General features: G+C 40.1%; 1 protein-coding gene across 2 annotated transcripts in view; it reads right to left on the bottom strand.

The window, feature by feature from the left end:
* lekr1 (Leucine-, glutamate- and lysine-rich protein 1) overlaps nucleotides 1-20,884 on the bottom strand; it is a 100,944-nt gene that overhangs the window by 31,002 nt on the left and 49,058 nt on the right. For both annotated transcript variants that reach the window (XM_071496736.1, XM_071496737.1), the window contains 3 exons: nucleotides 12,560-12,637; nucleotides 8,745-8,893; nucleotides 1,925-2,006 (listed from right to left, as the gene is read on the bottom strand). In XM_071496736.1, coding sequence (XP_071352837.1) covers nucleotides 1,925-2,006; nucleotides 8,745-8,893; nucleotides 12,560-12,637 — 309 coding nt within the window. The remainder of the gene's footprint in view (nucleotides 1-1,924; nucleotides 2,007-8,744; nucleotides 8,894-12,559; nucleotides 12,638-20,884) is intronic.

The raw sequence follows: 20,884 nt of genomic DNA, 5'->3' as shown, positions 1-20,884 counted from the left end.
CCACACACACCTCATCATGCAACACGGCCTTAGGGCTGATTCTCCCTGTAGCATATGTCCATATGCCTGGGTGGGTCGCGTGCGACTACAAACCTCCCCTCTCCCCTCCCTGTCTCAGCCTTGATCCTTCTGTTGGGTGGACATGCATCTTCCACACTAGTCACACCAAAACTCTTATTTGTAACAAGATTGTGTCGCACAAAAACATACAAAAGGATTAAAAATAGTAAATATTGTGGAACCAATGATAAGATCTAATATGAAATATATCCAACATATTCTGCACATTTATCTGGATGTATCTTGCAAACAATGTGTGTGTGTGTGTGTGTGTGTGTGTGTGTGTCATAATCTAAAATGTAACAGGCACACACAAACACACACTTACACACATGCACAATGCCCTTCTACATAAATACAAAAACGTCATGTACGCACAGACTCACATTCAGAACCACCACACATACTGTAGGAGACAGTCGTTCCTGTAACTGAAGCTGACAGCTGTTTGAAACTGAGACAGAAAAGCAAAATCTGTAATTTCTAAAGGTCAAAAGTTTATGACCAAAAAATGTGGGAGAGAGAAAAAGAGACTGATGAGGAGTTTATAGAGGGAGAAGGAGGAAACATTAGTGAACAAATGAGTGCTTCATCTGTACTCTGTCAGGTCAAGTAGTCCTTTAATGCTTTGATTGTCAAATAGAAGCAATATTTAACATTTACTCCCTTTTTGTGCAGGGGGATGTTTGTGTCTCTGTGTATCTGTGCGTGTGTTTCTGTAGGTATTTGTCCATTTCTGTGTCTATGTGTACACTTTGAAGTAGCCGATTTTGCAAATATCACTAATGACGTCACCAAAACATGATTAAAAGCATTCTCTGTTGCTCAATAATAACACTATAACTCAGAATGTTGGACATGCGCAAACATTTGAAAAAGTTGCCAGTGTACAGTACAAACTAGTCTGAAGATATGACCAAATATGGAATAATTTCTCCATTTTGGATTTTAATGGACAGAAAAACCGGAAAAGTGACCTGCTCGAGCAAGGTTGTGCTTGTGAAAATGGTTATTAGTCAGTTGACAGAGAGAAAGTACTGCATGCTGTGTGCATGGAGCAGATACTTCTGTGTATAAGAAGAATGTTGGCTTCTAGTCTGTTTTTACAAACTAAAAACATAGATTTTCCTGAGCTGTGTTTAATTTACTTTACAGTTTTTAAAAAAGTGGAGATTTTTAACACTAGAGGATGACTCCACTGAAAACCATGAAGATCTGTGAATATTTCATGGCTATCCATCCAATAGTCTTTGCATAACAGTGGACCACCTGATTGCCACATGCAGAGCCACACCGTGGGTGATTCTAAAAAGTAGGTGTCTTCCAGGACTTCTTCACAGCTGCTGCTGAAGCAGACACATGAGAATTTATGGGGTTGAAAAACCTTTATTTATGTGACTTACTGAGTCTTGCATTTGTAGAATATGTGTTTACCTTTGTGAGTATATGTGTGTCTGCAGATTTAGGTATCGAGGAGGAAAAAGAAAAAAATATGAAAGGAACTGCAGAATGTTTGAAATGATAGAGCTTCTTCATCAGCATATTTTCAAAAGCCACAGGTGCATATTTTTCCTCAAGTCATAACTGAGTGTATACAAATCAAATCCTCTGTTGATTCAGCTTAGCAGGCACGGTATGAGGAACATGAGCATTTCCTGGTTTGGGTGGTGCCAGTGGGGCTGTGCAGAAGGTTTTGATTGGTTGAGGGAAATCAAACATATAGCCAAGCCCTGCAGTGACCTGTTCTTCACCCGGCAAATTCCAAATACCACGATCCACCTGCATCCCCATCTGAGCACGTGTTTCCATATATGTGTGTGTGAGTGTGTGTGTGAGTGTGCTTTACAGCATACTAGACACTTACATCAGCTGCTGAGTTAGTTGCTCTTTCTCTTCTCTCATTTTCTGTAACTCCTCGCTGGAATTTCTCAGCTCCTCTTTCAGCACTGTTCACACACACACACACACACACACACACACACACAGATTTGGGTTCACTTGACACGATGAAGACACTGTAAAAGCTTACAAAAGCATATAACACTGGCTCAGGGCCAGCCTTGTCACCAGAGCCTGTTACACTGAATGATTAACAGACAGAGGGAGTCAAAGGAGAGTGAAGAGCCAGATAGACAGGTAGACAGTTGTCTATGACATTGTGACTTCGCATTTGAGCAAAGGAGGAAACCCTACACCAAATGAAATTATCTACAAGAGTGACAAGATAGGTAATGAGAAACAAAACAAGAGGTGGAGGAGGAGGAACACAAAGAAAGAAGACAGAGGATCCAGGTGGAGATATGAGAGTACCTAAAACATGAGGTGAGGAAGAAGAGTGAGAAAAACAGCAGGGTTGAAAAGAAAACCTTGGTGGAAACAGTTGAAAGTCAAAAGCAGAGGGAGCGGGTGGGGGGGTTGGGGGGTAGGGGGGGTACTGAGATGAAGGGAGTACAAGGGAGTCATGAAACATTACACCATAGTCTGGAACTCTGTTGTTGTGTGTCTGATACAAAGTAGCTGCTGTAATGCTACTGTTTCCTCCCTTCACTGTCACATTTTCACATTGACAGCTATAGAACAAATAAAATCAATATGCAAGATGAAATTTAGTACTAAATAGTATTCCTTAAAGAAACAGAACAGACCAGAGCATGAATACCTGGAAACATAAAAAAAAGCTTGAATCTGAACCTGCTATGATTTAGCAAAAGTATAGAGCGCCATTTTGTTCTGCACTTTCAAATTTACATAACCAGTTTCCAGGCCAGTGAATATATTTATTAAAGAAGAGACTTGGAAGAAATACTTAACTGCAATATTCAGGCCTTATGTCAGGCCAACAACTTGTCAGACTGTAGCACTGGACTTACTGCAGCTCCAGGCAGGAGTGGATGTCACGCAAGAGAAAAGCACTTAAGTTTCAAAGACTGAATAGTGAAAAACTTGAGACACGCCATGTTTGTTCTGAAATCTCCACCACATAATCACTATCAACTTGTTACTGTTATCTTCTCCAGCATCGTCACCAGCCTCCCCATTATTTTCATCAGCTAAGCCTTACGGGTGACTTTAAAAAGTTGTAGCACAAGAACCGTTCTTATAGGATGTTCTGTCCTCCACAGAGAGAGACATAAGAAGGTAATCATAGTCTTCAAAACATCGCAATATTCAATATTATCAACTATCTATCCAAGTCTAATCGTTGTTGCACAAAAAAAGCAGAGACAATTATCCTATGCGACTCTTGTGTGCTAATGCATGAGTTGCAAGTATGGCATTTGTCTTGATTAGTTGATTAATTATTCAAATTAATTCAGGAAAATATCTTATGTCACAAATGGCAGCTTGCATGTTGAAAATTTGGTGAAATGGGTCCATGTTCCATCAGATGTATGTTGGAAGATGGATGAGTGGTCACCTACTTTGTCGCAGAAACGTATGGTGCTTGCTGCTTGTCACGAAAACCTACTATAAAAAAAATAGTCAAGTTATTTCAATTAGATGAAGATACTGTCATGGGATTTCCACTGTGTTTCACTAAACATGCTTGTCATGAAAGTTATGGCCATGGTTTGACTGTTTTTCTTCAATGTTTGACACCTGGTATAAGATTAATTCTAAAATTAGTCATATTAGCATAACCATTAGCATAAACACTACACATGAAACTGCAAAAAAACCAGTAAAAAAAGCCAGCAGACAAAGGCTCTGTGTGGGTGTCTTGGTTAGTTGTTTGAATGGCTGAGAGGCTAGCAGCGTGGGTAGTGCAGTGTGTTGAAGAGGTGTAACGTCTTTGTATTTGTGTGTGTGCGTGTGTGTGTGTGTGTACTGTATATTGAGTTGAGATTTGAGAGACTTGGTGAGGGTCCTCCAGCGCAGTGCAGCAGGGCACTGTGGCTGTGAATCTGGAGAGCTCTCAAACCATTCCAGCAATGTCAGCCTGACATTCTCTTCCTCTCAGTCTGTGTTTTCCTCGCTCTCTCACATTGTTTTTCTCTCTTTCATTCTTTTCCTCACTGTCTCTCTCCTCTCGGTCTGTTTTCCCTTTGCTTTCTTACCCTCTCCATCTCTCTCTCTCCCTTTCTCTCTCAGCAGGAAGAGGGAATTGCAGTAGGTCCTGCTAAAAGCGGCAATACACTGATAATTGCTTTCTGGTCACTGCGACATGATGAGGTCTGCTAGGGTAAAGCAACACACACACTCACTCACAGACACTCAGGAACTCACACAGACAGACACACACAGAACACAGAACACACAAGAACACATGTACAAAGAACCAGTTGCAGAAAGACACACAGAGCAGCACAAAGACCCACACAGAAACGCTCACAAATACACACAGTTACAGACTTGTCCAAACAGAAATAGTTGTATAAATACTTGATGGAGCAGAAAGGCTTTGCGATGAAAGCAAACCAGCCTGTCTGACTTTCTCTACAGTGCTTCTTTTATATGTCTCGGGGAAGACACACAGATGCACACAGTGTAATAAAGTAGCGGTAAATATTACAGCAACTTACTGGCAGCTGGCCACCAAGTTACTGTCACAGTTTCACAGTATTTGGTACCGGGTTGGCGCAGTACTGCAGGTACAGTACATTTTTATTTACTGTAAATTAAAATACAGTACATAGCTGCTATAACTGCTATTACTGTGATTTTAAAAAAACTCTGCTTAATCATAAAGTGGTTATTGTAAATTTACTTGCATATTTCTCCCTTTTGATATATTAACCTATATGATCATATTGGTCTTTATAGCAGTCCTCAATGACAAAATCAGACTGTTAAGGACCAAAGAAGGTTTTAAGAAGTATAGAAAATATGTTAGCAATTCTGATATGTACAGTAAACCAAAATAAACCAACATAATTACCAATTATTTCCATGCATTAATGTGGCAATAAAACTGAAAGAAGTACCTGTGGATAAAAAACAGATACACTGAAAATTGTCAGAAGTACACAGGTCACAGATTTTTAATTGCTACCTAGCTATACTCTGAGGCAGCTAAACTAGGCTAATTATGTAAAGTGAAGTGTCGGTGCTAGACAGTTGTAAGGAGAAAAGGTAAGATTGTAGGTGCAATCTACAAGATAAAACTTTAAAACACACATGGAAAAAGACTGAAAAAAAACAGAGATAAAAGACAACAGTGAAAAGACCCAAAGATCTTTGAGGGAAACTACCATCTAGTCTGTATATCTAACTGATATAAAATGTATAAAATATACAACAAATTCTCTCATGTCATTAGCCACGTTTCCACAGCCTAAGATATAACTATAAATACATACAAATTAGTGGATTAGATCACAAATTAGATCACAATTTTCCCTCACAATGTACCAATTTCTCACACACTCTCTCTCAACACAAACACACTCAGTGCCTCCAGCTATGTCGACATCTAAATAGTATGAGGGAGCTAATATAGTATTGGAGCTAACAATGAACCACCCTACAGAGCCATGTGACAACATGCACTTTACAGTTACCTTCCTACCTAACCACACACACACACACACACACACACACACACACACACAGCTGCACCCTGGAATTCTTTACATTACTATAATATCACATCTTAACTGCTTGTGTACCACAACCATTTTTGCGTGTCAGCCTAGTTTATTATGTGTAATAAAAGCAACACCAACTTCTAAACCACAGCAGCTTCATGGAAAAAAGTTGTGGATTCCAGAGAGATGGAGGAATGTTGCTGTTTCAGCCTGAAGATTATTTCTACTTACGATGTAGTGCCACATGTACAAAGAAAGTTGCCTTTAATCTCAGGCTTCATTGTGAGATGGCGGTGATTTATTTTAGCTCTACTGAAGATACCAACTGTAATCTGATAGATGTTTGATGTTTGTTGTTTGACAGTGATATTATGCATGTTGTGAGACGTGGAGTCCTTACCTGAACATTAACGTAATGGCAGTCTATATTAATCATACTACAGGGCCAACAAACAGAGAATAAAAACAGAGACAGATGTGGGAGCAGTGCTGGAGTGAGAGATGATGGGAACAAAAATCTTTGCTTAGTTGTGTGAGAACCTATCTGCTGTCACATAAACAAACACATATACAGAGTTGGCTTCCAGGGAAATAGATACTATTCAATGTAGGGATGGCTCAGGGTGTTGGCAGATGGCTGCGGTTCAAGGATCGGTCATATGCACACACACACACACACACACACACACACACACACACACACACACACACACACACACACACACACACACACACTCTTAGTCACGCGTAGTAACAGCCTTTCCCTCAATTTCACTGTCAACCCTCTGCCCTCCTCCAAAATGTTGAATGAAACCTCCCACATTCAAAAGTCTCTTTCCATCACCTTCAAATCAAGTTTTACAAGTCATCTGCTGACAACTGCACAAAACTGATCTGAGATTAATTATGTTTTCATCTTCCGCTGCTCTCAGTGCTCATCTTTGTCTTGATCTCTATAAAATTCCACACCCCTTGAGGTTGTTCTCCCGTCTCCACCCTCTTCTTCGCCACCTAACCATAAACCACATTCATATGCTCACATTAGGCAACCTCCTTATGTTTCTCTCCTTTTTTTCCCCCTCCCCTTCTCCTTTCTTCTGCTGTATGACGGTAACCACAGAACGCTGATAGACAGGTAGCACAGTTTAATTGCTAGCTAACGCCCATATCAGTTTGGAGTTATATACAGGTTACTGGTTAGGTGTGTGCTTTGTAGTGGTCTGCAACATTCTGGTTCAGGCTAATTTTTGTGAACTTACTTCAGGTTCTGGTCCAATTTAAACACAATAACTAAACATCGAATGTTACCACATAAGTGTTACTATTCAGTATTCAAATGACATTGACCTAGTAATTAAAAATGACTGATGAACTTGTGAATAAAATTATTGACTGTGAGAATGTGTCCTGTGCTGTGTCCTGACCTGTCTCCTATATGCCCCGTCCATTCCTACAGTATGTCTGATTCTGTAACCTACAGGTCCAGCATCATACCGTGTTGCATTATGTGTATCTTATTTTGTCCCCTGTGGAGTCATCTCACAGGGGACAGAATAACTTCATCAAATTACACTGTCCCATGTCCTGTTGTGTGTCCATTTGTCCTGTCTATGCCCCTTGTACACTGTACACTACACTGTCACCAGTTTTTTATTGTTAGGAAATGGAAACACAGGAAAAAAAGACAAACGAAATGAAAAAATTTGAATTTAGGTGTAATTTGTATGAAATTACACATCATAACAAAATATACAGCAGCTGTTGAACTTATCAAATTAGACAAAATGATGGAGTAATGGTGATTAAAAGACAGGAAGTGTAGGCCACCAAATGTAACTGCATCAAATCACACTGTCTAGTTTAGGCTAAGCCCTAAACTAGGATTATTGAATGGGCCACAGGCCAAGGGGCCTCTGTTTGAAATAACTGTTAAGATTTCTTACTTTTTATCTTGATGCACATTGAGTGTGCCTGTTGTATAAAATATGTTATATAAATAAATTTGACAAAACAACTGCAATGTGACAAAATCATCAAAAAGAGAAACAAAATGACCTCAAAGGGACACAAAGTAACCACAGAGAAAGCAAATGACCTCAAAGAGATGCAAAACAACCCAAAAGAGCCGACCAAAAAACATAAAGAAACAAAAGAGACACATCAATTATGTATTACAATAGTATAAGTTTTTCTAAGGTAATAAAAAGGTAGGTTTTTGTTTCCTTGTGCTACAAATAGTTGCTTTTTGTGAGATGAGACAGACTACACAAGACAGAAAAACAACACTGAGTTAAACAGAACACAACATACAGCAACACAAAGTGACCTTGTAAGTTCATTTTCTGAATCTCAATGTGTAAATTGCTTTGGGAGAAGATATAGATTTCTCTGAGCATATGCACTGTGCGGATGTACTGTAGCTGTATATGTGTGCGTGTGTCTGTGTGTTTATATGTGTGTACGCGTGCATTCCTGGGTGTGTATTTTATTGCATCTGTTGGTCCATGCAGCAGATGCCATTCATGCTCACGTCACTGAACAAACACACACTTACACGGCATCGGTACAAACAGACTACTTTCTTTTTCTTCCCCTTCCTCTATCAAATTCTCCCTCAGTCTCTCTCTCTCTCTCCCTCTTTCCATCTCTGCCACACGCGCACAAACACAGGCACATACACACACTTGGCAGCTGTTTGGAACGTGCAGCAGAGAGACAAAAAAAGATGCGCCCATGAGGTGAGCTTGAGGTTAACTCTCCTGTAGGCATTTAATGTCAACAATGGTCACACATACAAACACACACACAAACACATACACACACAAACATAGCCTGCAGTTCTGTTCCCCTTGGTTGCTCAGTCCCTTTAAAATTTCAGGGTTTCACCAGTTTACAGCATTTACACACACATACGCATGAACACACACACCTCCCATCCTGCCGAAATGCTCTTTAAGTATTACAAGTATTCGTACAGCGACTGTAAATACACATATACACACACACACCTTATTGTCATCCACTGTGGTTGAACCTATAAATTAGCCTCATACATGTAAATATCTGTCTCCCTCTCACTCTGGCTGTACTTCCTTAAAGTGTGAAGCTCAAGTTGGTGTGTGTGTGTGTGTGTGTTAACATGTATGCGTGTGTTACCTGAGAACACCTGTATCTGGGTTTTGAAGTCCTGCCAGGCCCCTGTCAGCTGGCTGAAGAAACCCCGTACATCAGTGAGCTCACTGCCAGTGGCACGGAGCACGGAGAGAGTCACTCGCAAGGCCTTCTCCTGCCGCGAACACATACCTCTGACACACACACACACACACACACACACACACACACACACACATACATATAATAACAGCTTGAAAATAAATGCAGTTTAAAAGATAAAAGATGGAAATTTCCATGAAAGTGTTTAATAAACTGAAGGGATTATCCTGGTGTTGAGGGGTAAAATATCTGAACATCTTATGGGAGCTGTCATGTAAAGATTGACACAGTATTGTTAACAGCCACCTAGGTAGCTGTTAACAAGAGCTGTTAAAGTGTCAAGAGTGTGAATGAGACAGCATTAGCTATTAAAGGTGTGGCTCAAAAAGACCAAAGTGGAATCCCAAACTGGTGGGAAAATTCTTTGCACCACTCTCTCTCTTAACAAATACTTAGACAATAGCTGTCTCTCAATTCAGGGGCTGAATCCTTTGAAGGTTGTGTTTTTTGAAAGACCAACTGCGTCACAGCGGAATGGAAAGGGTGTCCCATTTCGAAGACTTCTTCAAATGTGGTCAAGAAATGCTTCGTTCGCTTCCCAAGTATCCAACGTTTGCAACAAAGAAACCAATGTGCGGATCCCTCGTGGCCCAGCCTATTCCAAGATTCATTGCACACCAGTGATGAATGACTGTGGAATCACTTTTCAAAACGAGAATACTGCAGGCTCCGCAAATAAAACACCGGCTGAGGATAAATGGGAAATCCTGTGTAGACCAGTCTATCTCATTTTTGGCCTTCACTGTAAAAGAACTGTCACACAGTCATCACAATTACACATTTTGTGTAGTATTTCAGTCTAACTGTAACTGATCTCACAATTGATTTCATAACATGTAAATGAGTTAGACATGTATATGTGAGTATATAAGTATATAAACGACACACAAGAACTGAGTCAGGACAAAACAAATTCAGTCTAAAAGTCAACATTTAAGAGCAAGTTGACACAGACTGCTAAGAGCAGGGTCAGTTTTTAAGCATGCAGTCCCGACCCTGTGTGCTCTTGTTTTTATGTTTGTTCTCTATATTCTCAAGCTGTTTTGGAAGGTTCAGAACTCTTGAGATTGCAACTATTTTTGAGCTTCAACAGAATACGCCCACATCTGGATGTTAGAGTCATGTCTTCAGCCGAATAGTCATAGGATTCTGCTGTTTCACTACTGTGTCTAATTAATCTTAAGTCAATTGTCAGTAAATATAGGCATTTATATACATTTACGCACTTCAGAGTCATGAGTTGCTCCAGCAAAAATCGACGTTGCCACATAATGTTGCTGAGTGTGGTAAAAAGCCACATGTGAGACACTCTGGTCATGGAGCCAGTGGAACCCTGACTTGAATGAGAAAATTGTTTCTGGCAACTGCAACATAGCCAGATACTGTGTATATTGTATGTTACTGTCAAAGTTAGTTGAGTCTGCATGAGCTAAGAGCAGCTAAGACAAATAGCAACCAGTACCAATATCAAGTCAGAAGTGGTATCGGCAACTTTAGACTTTAAAACTAATTTCACTCTGAAAATGACTCTGCCACACTGGCTAGATTTGCTAAATCAAAATGAAAGTAAAATGGTAACCACACATTTTGATTTTTAAAACAAGGCTTACACCAGATATTGCATTTTCTCTACATCTGGGGATTAAAAATGCCTTTGTCCAAGCTTTTACTCTGAAAGTGGACAGAGAGGTGCAACAGGATGACACTTCACAGCCACATCAAATTACACAAAATAGCTTACACTCTCAGTTAGAGTTTGTACTTAGGGGATTCAGACAGCGAACAGTGAGAGAGAGGTGTTTTAATAAATATGAATGAGAGAAGCTTTATTAAGAGCTCAATCAAATGTAGACACACATTTCTTAACGGCTCAAAACATCATTCATCATTAATCACACAAAAATCAAAGTCTTGGCTCATCAGATGTTGACTTGCAGACTGAAACAGAACTCAAATTGTTTGATCCTCACTCAGTTTCATTTGTATTGGCATTCAATGAATGAAAGGTAGAATCAAATGGGCTTCAATGGGCAAAAATGCCATAATCACCTTTAAGCATATTGTAATTCAAGTGGTCTGAGAGTAAACTCAAAGTCTGCATCTCCTCTTGACTCTGTTTGGCTGCATTACTTGTGTTGACGTGTGTGTATGAGGCAGGTGCATATGCCTGTGAGGGGGGAGCTGCAGGAGGATGGCTGTATTTTCAAATTCTGATGGTGTTTTGTTCTTTGCTAGATTTCCGTCTACCCCAGCCTTAACAGAAAGACAGAGAAGACGAGACTTAAAACAAATAAAGTTGAATATAGGAGATAGAAGGAATTTGAGGACTGATGTAACGACACTGTCCTTAAAAAAAGCTACAGCCATGTTTTACAGCACTCTCCCTTTCCATCTTCCTCCTCCATCTCTCTCACTCACAAAGAAATAAGTTCAGATGAAAAGCACTTTAAGCAACATGAAAGATCACTAGCTCAGCTTGCGCGTGCGCACACACACACACACACACACACACACTCATACGTGCACACACACACACACGAACACACACACACGCTCAATCAAGTCACAGACTCATGCAAAGCATGGACGTGGAAAACTAGAGTACTGGAACAGAACATTCTGTTATTCCAAGAACACTTTCGAGGGAACATGTGGGTGAGAGCACACGAAACAGTGTCCTATTTTCTCACATGCACACACATACATAGGTGGGCGCACATAGACACACATGATGCAGACACATCCCAGGTACGCACACACACCTCCACAAACACATACAAGCCTGTATGCTCACATCACGAACATGGCTGGGTCTTGCGTGCAAAGTGATGTGACCGTTTTTGAGAGCTCAGCGGGGCTGAGTGGTTGTTGTTTTTCTTATTCAGGGTTTGTGGCTTAAGGTGATCAAAAATGAACGGAGTCTCAGACAAGACGAAGCGAGATGAGGGGGAAGACTGAGCTGGGCTGTGGTGCCTGAGAGAGAGAGAGAGAGAGAGAGAGAGAGTGTGTGTGTGTGTGTGTGTGTGTGTGTGTGTGTGTGTGTGTGCGTGCAGAGTGGAGGAGAGCATGGACATTGCTTGTCACGAGAGCCAGTTTTATAATGTCAGATGACATAAATCATAAGGCTGACAGCACCAAATGGAGGAGCAGATATGAGCCAGATCTGTCATCGGTGATAAGGAAAAGATAGAGAAAATCAGAGAGAGAGAGTGAGAGAGAGAGAGAGAAACCACCCAATGGTTTACTCATTTAGCAGGTTTCAATATCAGCAGCCTGATTGAAAAGCACTTTTTCCCCCCTGATGCTTCATCTCCTCCCTCCCACTCTCTTCACCTCTACCTCTTTCCTCTGCTCCTCTCCTGTCTTTAACTGCTCACGACTTTTTCAGTCTCTCTCTTTACTTCCAGGAAATAACCAGTGGCTCAGCTGATTTAACTCTCCCTCTGTTTTTTCCATTCTCTCTTTTATTGTCTTCCCTCTATCATCTCGCACAGTTGTTTCCCATCTGCCCTGGCCTTCCTGTCGTGCATCTGGTCAAGGAGCGGACAGCCAATCAGGGTGACGCAGACCAATAGTCTGGGTTTTTTTTTGTCTTTTGTTTTTGCATTTCATCTCCATCCTGCTTTGGCTTTACTAAACCTTCATCACGTTATCCTGCCCCCACTCTCTCTTCATTTTCTCTCTGGTTATTTCCTTACCTGAGAATTTCACCTTGCTGCTTCTCTTTTCCAAGTAAACGCTCTGCCTCTTTCTTCATGGAAGCTGCTACCTCCAGCCTGTCGAGGCAGAAGAAGAAAAAGATAAAAGAATAAGGGTGAAGAGTTTCTAGCAATATTCCCTCATTAGAGAACTGAAGCCAAATGTAAAGCCACTGTACTCCCGTGGGGTAAAATGAGCTTATAGATGATGCAACTTTAATGATAGAGACGAGATGATGATCGTGATGAAATGGAATGAGATGAAAAATTCAAAAGCTCCTCAGAGGTAATTGATATAAAGAGATGGGCTTCAATCCCCAGCTCATTTTCTGGTTTCAGATAATTCAATACATAATAAATTATTATTTGAGCATGAGCAGAGTCAGCAAAGCATAAAGGCAAAGATTTAATAGGACTGAGCTGCAAAGGATTGATAAGTTGCGTGGGAAAAGAAGAAAATTACTTAATTAGTCTCAAAGTGCAACACAGACTATCATGGAAGTAGAGGTATTATAACAGACTGAAGAGTTAGGGTCTGACTCTATACCTGCACTTTCAGTGTTGAGCACTTAAGTGTGTATTCACCCATCAAAGGTAGCAGGCGAGTGTGGCCCACATCTGAAAAACATCTACACGCAATACCACACTTAATGCACACTTATCGGAGCAGTATTCAGAGATGTGTATCCCACAATTCACCATGGTTTGCTGCACCACACCAGTCCAGTTATTGGCAGTAATGTACCCACAAGCTACTTTTATGACCAACAATAATCCACAGACATGTAGAAGTTAAAGTTCAAGACATACTTTTTATTACTCACAAATACCACAAATCCTCTGCATTGGCCTTCAACAGACGTTTTCAGCCTGATTGACTCCAGACAGGAGCAATCAAATCTGACAGACAGATTCCAGCACAGAGCAATCCGACAAGACACATCAACAGTGAAACTGTGTGACCTGGACACACAGAAAACAGAAACAACACATCCTGTTTTCTAAAACACCACAAAATAAGCAGTGAAGTTGAGACAGATAAACGTAATGAGTTTTTAGTTTTTAAAAGTAAGTACACAAGGCAGACTAGACAAATAGAGACTAAAACCAGACAGATAATAATCAAGACCAACAAAGTTTAATGAAGAAGTGTAATTTGAATGACATGAAGCTATCATGCCAGGGGATTTTCTGCTTATTGCCAACACTTTAGAAACAAACGTGAGGCAAGCTTTTTAGAGGCCATATGCCAGTTAAATACCTAGGAAGACAAACATCAACATTCTCATCCACGACGCACAAACCCCAATAGGGTTTATATGACAATGGGAAGTAAAATCCTCTGCTATTATTCACAAGTATAGGTAAGTTAATACATTCCGTCCAATACTAGTTTTATGAGTGGTAAGGTAATAAGATGCCCTTCTTGATGGTGGGTGATGATATGGGTAGAGTCTCATGGCAGCTACTGTGACTGACAAATACAGCTCTCTTTCTTTTGGGGTCAACCTGTGTATGAGTTAGACATATCACTATCATAATCTCACTGTAGAGCCAAAATGAAATCATGTTACTATTTGATAAGATAAATAATCAAGTATAGGGTCTATAAGATATAAAGAACAGTGAATGGGTGAATGAATAAGGGTAACAGGAGTATTTAACAATATTATGGTGGTATTTCAAATGTAATAAAGTAATCTAAAACATGCATATATAAGGTGTTAAAACATATAATAAATAATCATATAATCACAAAACTGAGCCAGCAAGCAGTGTGAAGGGATTCTGCAATCAATACAGTATTTCTCATGCTTCTCATGCTTGAAAATGGAATTAAGCAAATCATTTTAGAAACAACAAACAGTAAATTAGCCGTGTTCCCCATTGATTTATTTTGTCTGTATGCTGACCGATCTCTGTTGTGAAGTTAGACGTTACTGATTTGATTATGATTAGGTTAATAACAAACGTAGTTTATATGGCCAGTGTGTCGTAAAACAGAAAACACATGAGCATTCATATGGTGAAGAGAGTTAAGTTTACAGGTCCATTTACTAATGATTCAGAGTTATCAGCTGCTGTGCATGATAACTTGTTGTCACCTGAGCGACAGTTCATGTTTAGGTCATGTGATGACATCAGAGCCCATTTTGTGATTGAAGACCGTGAGATACAACTAAAGGCTCAGTATTATACTGTATGTGGGCCTTTCAGGTTAGATTCTCTTCACCAGGTATTGTTGCTAGAGGTCAAGAATAAACATTGATTCACAGACAAGTTTATGCAGTTTATATTCGTATGTGTGCAAGCTTTAAGAGACTGAAATGGACATATACAATTGTTTAATGCACCATTTTGATTTCTACATTGGATGGTGTGTTTTTTGTGTTTAAATGACATTTTTGTTTGCCTTCCTTTCTTTTCTTTTCTTGTCTTATCTCTGTGAAATTTGGCTTTGTGTTCATTCCTGTAACATATTTACTTAAAAGAGGGATTTTTATTTTTAAAGAGACCATCCTGATTGAATGAGGGTCAAATAGAAAATATATGTTTTATGTTGTCCCTCTATCTGTGTGATATACCCCATCAGCAGGGGCTTCACGTACAGTAGGGAGGTTGAGAGCAGTGTGGGGTGAGAATGGGTTGAACAAGTATGCGTGTTTCTAGTAATCCTGTCTGTGTGTGTGTGTGTTTGTGTGTGTGTGTGTGTGTGTGCGTGTGTGTGTGTGTGTGTGTGTGTTTGTATGTGTGTGTGAGAGAGAGAGAGAGAGAGGAAGATAGACTGAGTGAATTAGACTGTTCTCTGAGCATTTTAGCCTGTCTATTTGTATGTTCACCACTTTCTGACTAACTCTGGGCGAGCCTGTGATCCCGTGTGTGCGTGTTAAATTTGTGTATTTGTGCATGCGTGCCTTTGCTCTTCAAGTGATGGCAGCCCAGACTCCCACTGTTCACCCATCTGTCCCCACCAGTCCCAAAGCGAGATCAAAAAGAACACTGCCTCGAGAGGGGTGTGTGTTTATGTGAATGCGTGTGTGTGAGTTTTGTGTGTGTGTGTGTGTGTACAAATCTGTGTGTGCTTTGTGCATGTGAGCTTGAGCTCCTGTTCCCAGGGCAGTGGCTGTCAGTGGAATAACTAGGTAGCACAGTGCCAAACAGTGCGTGCCAGATTAGAGAACCCCCTACCAGCAGCCCAAATCAAATGCCTCATCAGGACATGCCATACACACACACACACACACACCATACACACACGTACAGTCATACACACACATCACAACATTGCCGGCCACAGTGTTATCATGACCTACCAAGTCAAATGTTTTTTTTTTTGGGTGTGCATGTATCAATGAGTTTACAAGTTCTTCATATTTCTGGGTCAAAGAGTTTACAAGTTTTGCGCTCCTTCATATTTTTGAGATTTGGGCTGAAGTTCAACATTACAAAGCCAAACATCCCCTAAAAGGCTTATTTTCAGACCTGGACTCCATGCAAAATGTTTTGTGGCTGTTTATCCTAGTTTTAGAAAATTAAGGGCTTAACTTGGGACCTCCCTCTCCTTTGTATCAGATTATGCAAATCATCCAAGATCTAAAAGTAATGGCTTAAGGCTTCTCTGATCTTTGTTGCCTTTGTCTGTGATGTTTTATTTCTTGTACTGATTAACTAGTTGACTGCGTGAGTATAAATGCATACAGCATTTTACTGTTTTATCTATTATTATTTTTGTAGAAGCCCAATCACAGAAGGTACAGTTTTTACTTAGAGTCATCAGTAGTGACATCAAAATAAACAACCCAAACAAATCTGGTGTAATTCATTGTTCAGCCACAAGAGACAATCTCTCAAAAGTGATCACACACTGGATTAAAAACACTGCTGTTTCCCTTGAAAAAACTGTCGAGCATTTACTGCTTCATGCCTTTTGACATTGTCAGGGTGAATTTGATACAGAACTATGAGTGATGACTTATGAGTGCCTGTCAGTGTGGTTGCGTATTTATTTTGCATGTGTGTGTGTGTGTGTGTGTGTGTTTGTTTGTGCTGGCATTTTCTGTCATCATTAAAAGTGACATAAAAGCTTCCTCATATCAAAGTGTCATCTGTTCAGTCACTGTGTGTGGGCATGTGTGTTAGTTGAAAGAGTGTTTTGATCAACACCATGGCAGGACATTCAAAGCTGAAAGCCATTTTGCTTTGACCAAAAAGGAGCACAGGCAGAGGGAAATACGCCTAAAACTAACAAGACGTCCATTAACACGCACAAAGTCATACACAGAGCATGTACAGCTTTCAAATGGTTCTAATATTGAAAGACTGAAAATATTTTTGGCTTGTTAAAAGCTGGTTAAATGTTCTCATGAAAACTTTAAGCACTTTAATTAGATCAGTCAATGCCTCTTTAATTAATCATAATCCTTGACTGAAAATCTCTTTTGTTTGTGTGTGTGTGCCTGTGTCTGTCTGTGTCTGTGTGTGTGTGTGTGTGTGTGTGTGTGTGTGTGTGTGCAGTGTGACACCTGTCTGTATATGTTTTTCAAGTTATCTGGTAACCATGTCAGGGATGCCATAACAATGATTGTGATCGTCAAAACAGCACACACACACACACACACACACTCACACACATGCATAAGTTCAAAGTACAAGCACAAACAATGATATCATATTATGGCTAAACTAAATTAAGGATATGAAAATGTACTTGTCCTCCAGCATGTCAATTTTAATTCAAATTCATAAAAGCAAACCCGTCTCTCTGTTTCATTTGTATGTGTGGGTTGCTATGCTACTGCCCTCACATGTTGATTACAAAATAAAATTTGTCATATTGTGTGTATGCTCCCTCACACACACACACACACACACACACACACTGTCATTGTTTTTGTTTATCTTGTTGTCATGAACTCCGCCGTAAAGCTGAGCCACAAGTACAGCTGAATAGAGGTCATCTTCTACCAGGGAGAATTCTCACACAACACACAACACAGACACAGTAGTGAGTGTGTGTGTATGTGTGAGCGGTGGTAATGTGAACTTGAAGTTGGATCTGTGCAAATACTTCACATGATGGCGTTCAGCTCTGTGCATAGTAGACTTGGCATATAACCTAACACATACACATACACATGCACACAAACAGGGGGAGAGCGAGTGTACACTGATTTGTGTGTTGTTTCTGTGGTTGCTAGTGGAAACCAGACATCGACATAAAACCACATGAGTACAAAACTAATTTGCCATAAAAAAACTTCCTTGTTCCAAATGGATGCCTTTCTATTTGTCATCCATCATTTGTCTCTTCTCCACTCCCTCTCTCCCACCTGCAACTCGTCCTATCTCTGTTACAATCCAGCCCCAGGTGTTTATGTGTGTGTGTGTGCGCGCGCGCGCGCGTGTGTGTGTGTGTGCACATTTTTATGATTAATTCTTCATAACTGCCAAGTCAAATTTTTGTTACTGTGCACAAGAGTGATTATTTTATCTAATGCAGGTGTTTACAAATGTGCTTAGTTGCATGCACGCGTGCACACAGACACACACTGAAACAAATACAATGTAATGCAAATAGATTACACACGCACACAGAGTCAGTTTCAGACACAATGAGACCCAGATCCAGACACACTGGATCACGACTGAGACCAGCCAGCCAAGAGGAAGCAAGCAGAGCGTATTAAATTCCCAGACACTTCTCTCAACACTGTAAGCATGCGCACAAGTTACATGATATGTTTCAACCTGTCTGAAGTTAGACGAGCAGTCTTTCTACAGTTGCTTACCAATTTCTCTTATCCCTTGGCAATTAGTTCTCCTCCTCATAACCCCTTTGCCTAATATCTTTAGCTCCAATATGTTTATCTTCTCTCCAGTTCTCTCTCGTGTTCTCTTAGCCCCCTCAGACCGACCCAGTGACATGAGTGACACACAAATTGGTGGTTCAATTCAATTAACTTTTATTTGTATAGAACCAAATCACAGCATACATTAACTAAAGGCACTTTACAAGATAAGGCCAAGACCTTACTTATTATAGAGAGAAACCCAACAGTTCCCACAAAGAGCAAGCACTTGGCGACAGTGGGGAGGGAAAACTGAACCGCCAACTGAACCAGACTCAGGGTGTGCAGTCGTCTGCCTCGACCGACTGGTCAATGGCTCTACTAATCTTATCGATCAGTATCAAACAGTATCAAATCCACTTATCAAAATCTGAATCCTTTCAAATCTCTTGTCAAACGTTATGATATTTACCTTTTAATGTTTACCTAAACTCCTTTTTGTTGGCTGAGCAGGCAAAAACTGTTTTGATTGGCAGTCCAATTAATATTCACAGCCTGTCACCACAATTTGAAAATGAGGTGAACAGCATATAATATGAACTGTTGATTAAATTTAACTGACACTTAGAAATAACATGTGTAGCCTGGCACAGCAAGAGCAGCACATCATCAGTGAAACAGCAGCACCTGCATTCCTGTATTGATTAGAATAAAAGCGAATCTGTTCTGTGAGGTGTGCGTGAGACGCATGACAGAGCAACATTCGGTGTTGACAGGCTGTTGCTTTGTTTAGGAATCTGTGAGTAGTCAGAGACTGTGACCTAAGCTCCTGCAACCACATTAAGTTTGTTACGAGAGCAGCTTTTTATCATTTTAAAAACAAGAATAAGAGACCTCATGTCTACAGCTAACCTTGAAAAAACAAATACATGTCCTCATCACCAGTCAGTCAGATTACTGTGATGGTCTGTTTTCTCTTTATATATATTTTAAAAAATCTTTAAAAACCTCTGCTTATTCAGACTACTGCTACCAGTGTCCTGCCAAAGATTAAAGCAGTAGAACACGTTACATATCAGTGACCTGCATGTAAAGTATGAAACAGCCAGACAACTTAAATCCTCTGCAAGACATCTGCTTGCTGTACCAAGAGTGAAAACAAAGATCCGTGAAGTTTCATTCAGTTACCAAACTGTGAACTGTGCTGTACAGATAAATTTGCCTTTACTTTATTATTCATGAGCAACTTGCTCCATGTAACGGAAGTCCAGATACAGAAATATTAAGTTGATAAGCTTTGAATATTCATACACATGGATATTTAACTGGGATCCTAAATTTAACTTGATGTGATAAGCTAGAGCACAGGGCACCCAGCCCTACCTTGGCCAAGAGTCTCAAATGAATAGCATAGGTCAAACACAGCTGAAAGTGAGAAGCTCTGTACCATATATGCATCATTTTCATTTCATTTCATTTTCACAACAAGTTAGATGGAAGGGAGCACTAGAAAAAAATTACCCTGGTTACTTGCCAGCATTTCTGCCATTAGACAACTCAAGATGTCGACTGTAAGAGTGACTATTAATTCACACCCAGAATGAATAGTAATCTGTTGATGAGCTTTGCACACGTAGGGCTAATAATAGTTATACATTTACAATTATTTTGAATTACTATCTGAACAGTTAAATACACTTATCTTGAATGAAGGACTTAGCATGACGTGAGGCACTCTCGTCTATTTGCTTTGAGAAACTTTGGCACTAAGTTGGATATTTTGGACCTTTCAGAAAAAAAGTCAAAATTACAACTAGGATGTTGACATGAACTGTATTTTAATTAATCATAAACTGATAAATGAGATAACTCCCATATTACGTGAACATGGCCCATGCCGCTCTTTCTCTCTGTTCCTCCCTCTTTCCTTTAGATCTAAATATCCTCAGCTCATCTATGTTTGAACTTGTCTAGCAGGTGACATTTTAAATTCAGGTCTAATTACACTCTGCACGTTACTACCCCTCTCTCCCCGCTTTCCTCTGTCATATACCTGTCATACACACGCACGCTCTAAAACACTCATGTCATGAACACACGCTGTCAGACAGATGACATTTCAATCAGGTTTGCGTGTTGTTACCTAGCCACTAGTCAGGCTCTCTACCACACAGACATACCCCAGCCACTTCTCTCATCCTGTCACAATAACACAGGATCAAACTGGATAAGTCAGATATAGGAAGAAAGCAACGGCATGTAAAGAGAAGAAGAGTAAAACCTGTGTGTGTGGATGTGGTTGTAGTTGTATATACAGTGGTGGGTCAGTATTGGGATGTCTGATCAAAACTATGTTGATAAAGAAGTGGCTCAAGTTAAACAAAAAAAAAAACACTGTTAGAAATATGAGAGCCCCTGTTTAAGTATCCTGCTGGCCACAAACGTTCATGTCTCTGCCTGTAGAAAATCTGTTGCCCTTTCATGGTAAATTACATAATCTAACAACAAAAGCTGTATTAAGCGTCTCAGCGTGGGA

The sequence above is a fragment of the Trachinotus anak genome, unplaced genomic scaffold, assembly GCF_046630095.1.
Source record: "Trachinotus anak isolate AG129_WGS33_773 ecotype Australia unplaced genomic scaffold, CSIRO_AGI_Tana_v1 ptg000014l, whole genome shotgun sequence".
NCBI lineage: Eukaryota > Metazoa > Chordata > Actinopteri > Carangiformes > Carangidae > Trachinotus > Trachinotus anak.
Note: the sequence above shows the minus strand (reverse complement) of the source record. Positions and strands in the feature narration are given on the sequence as shown.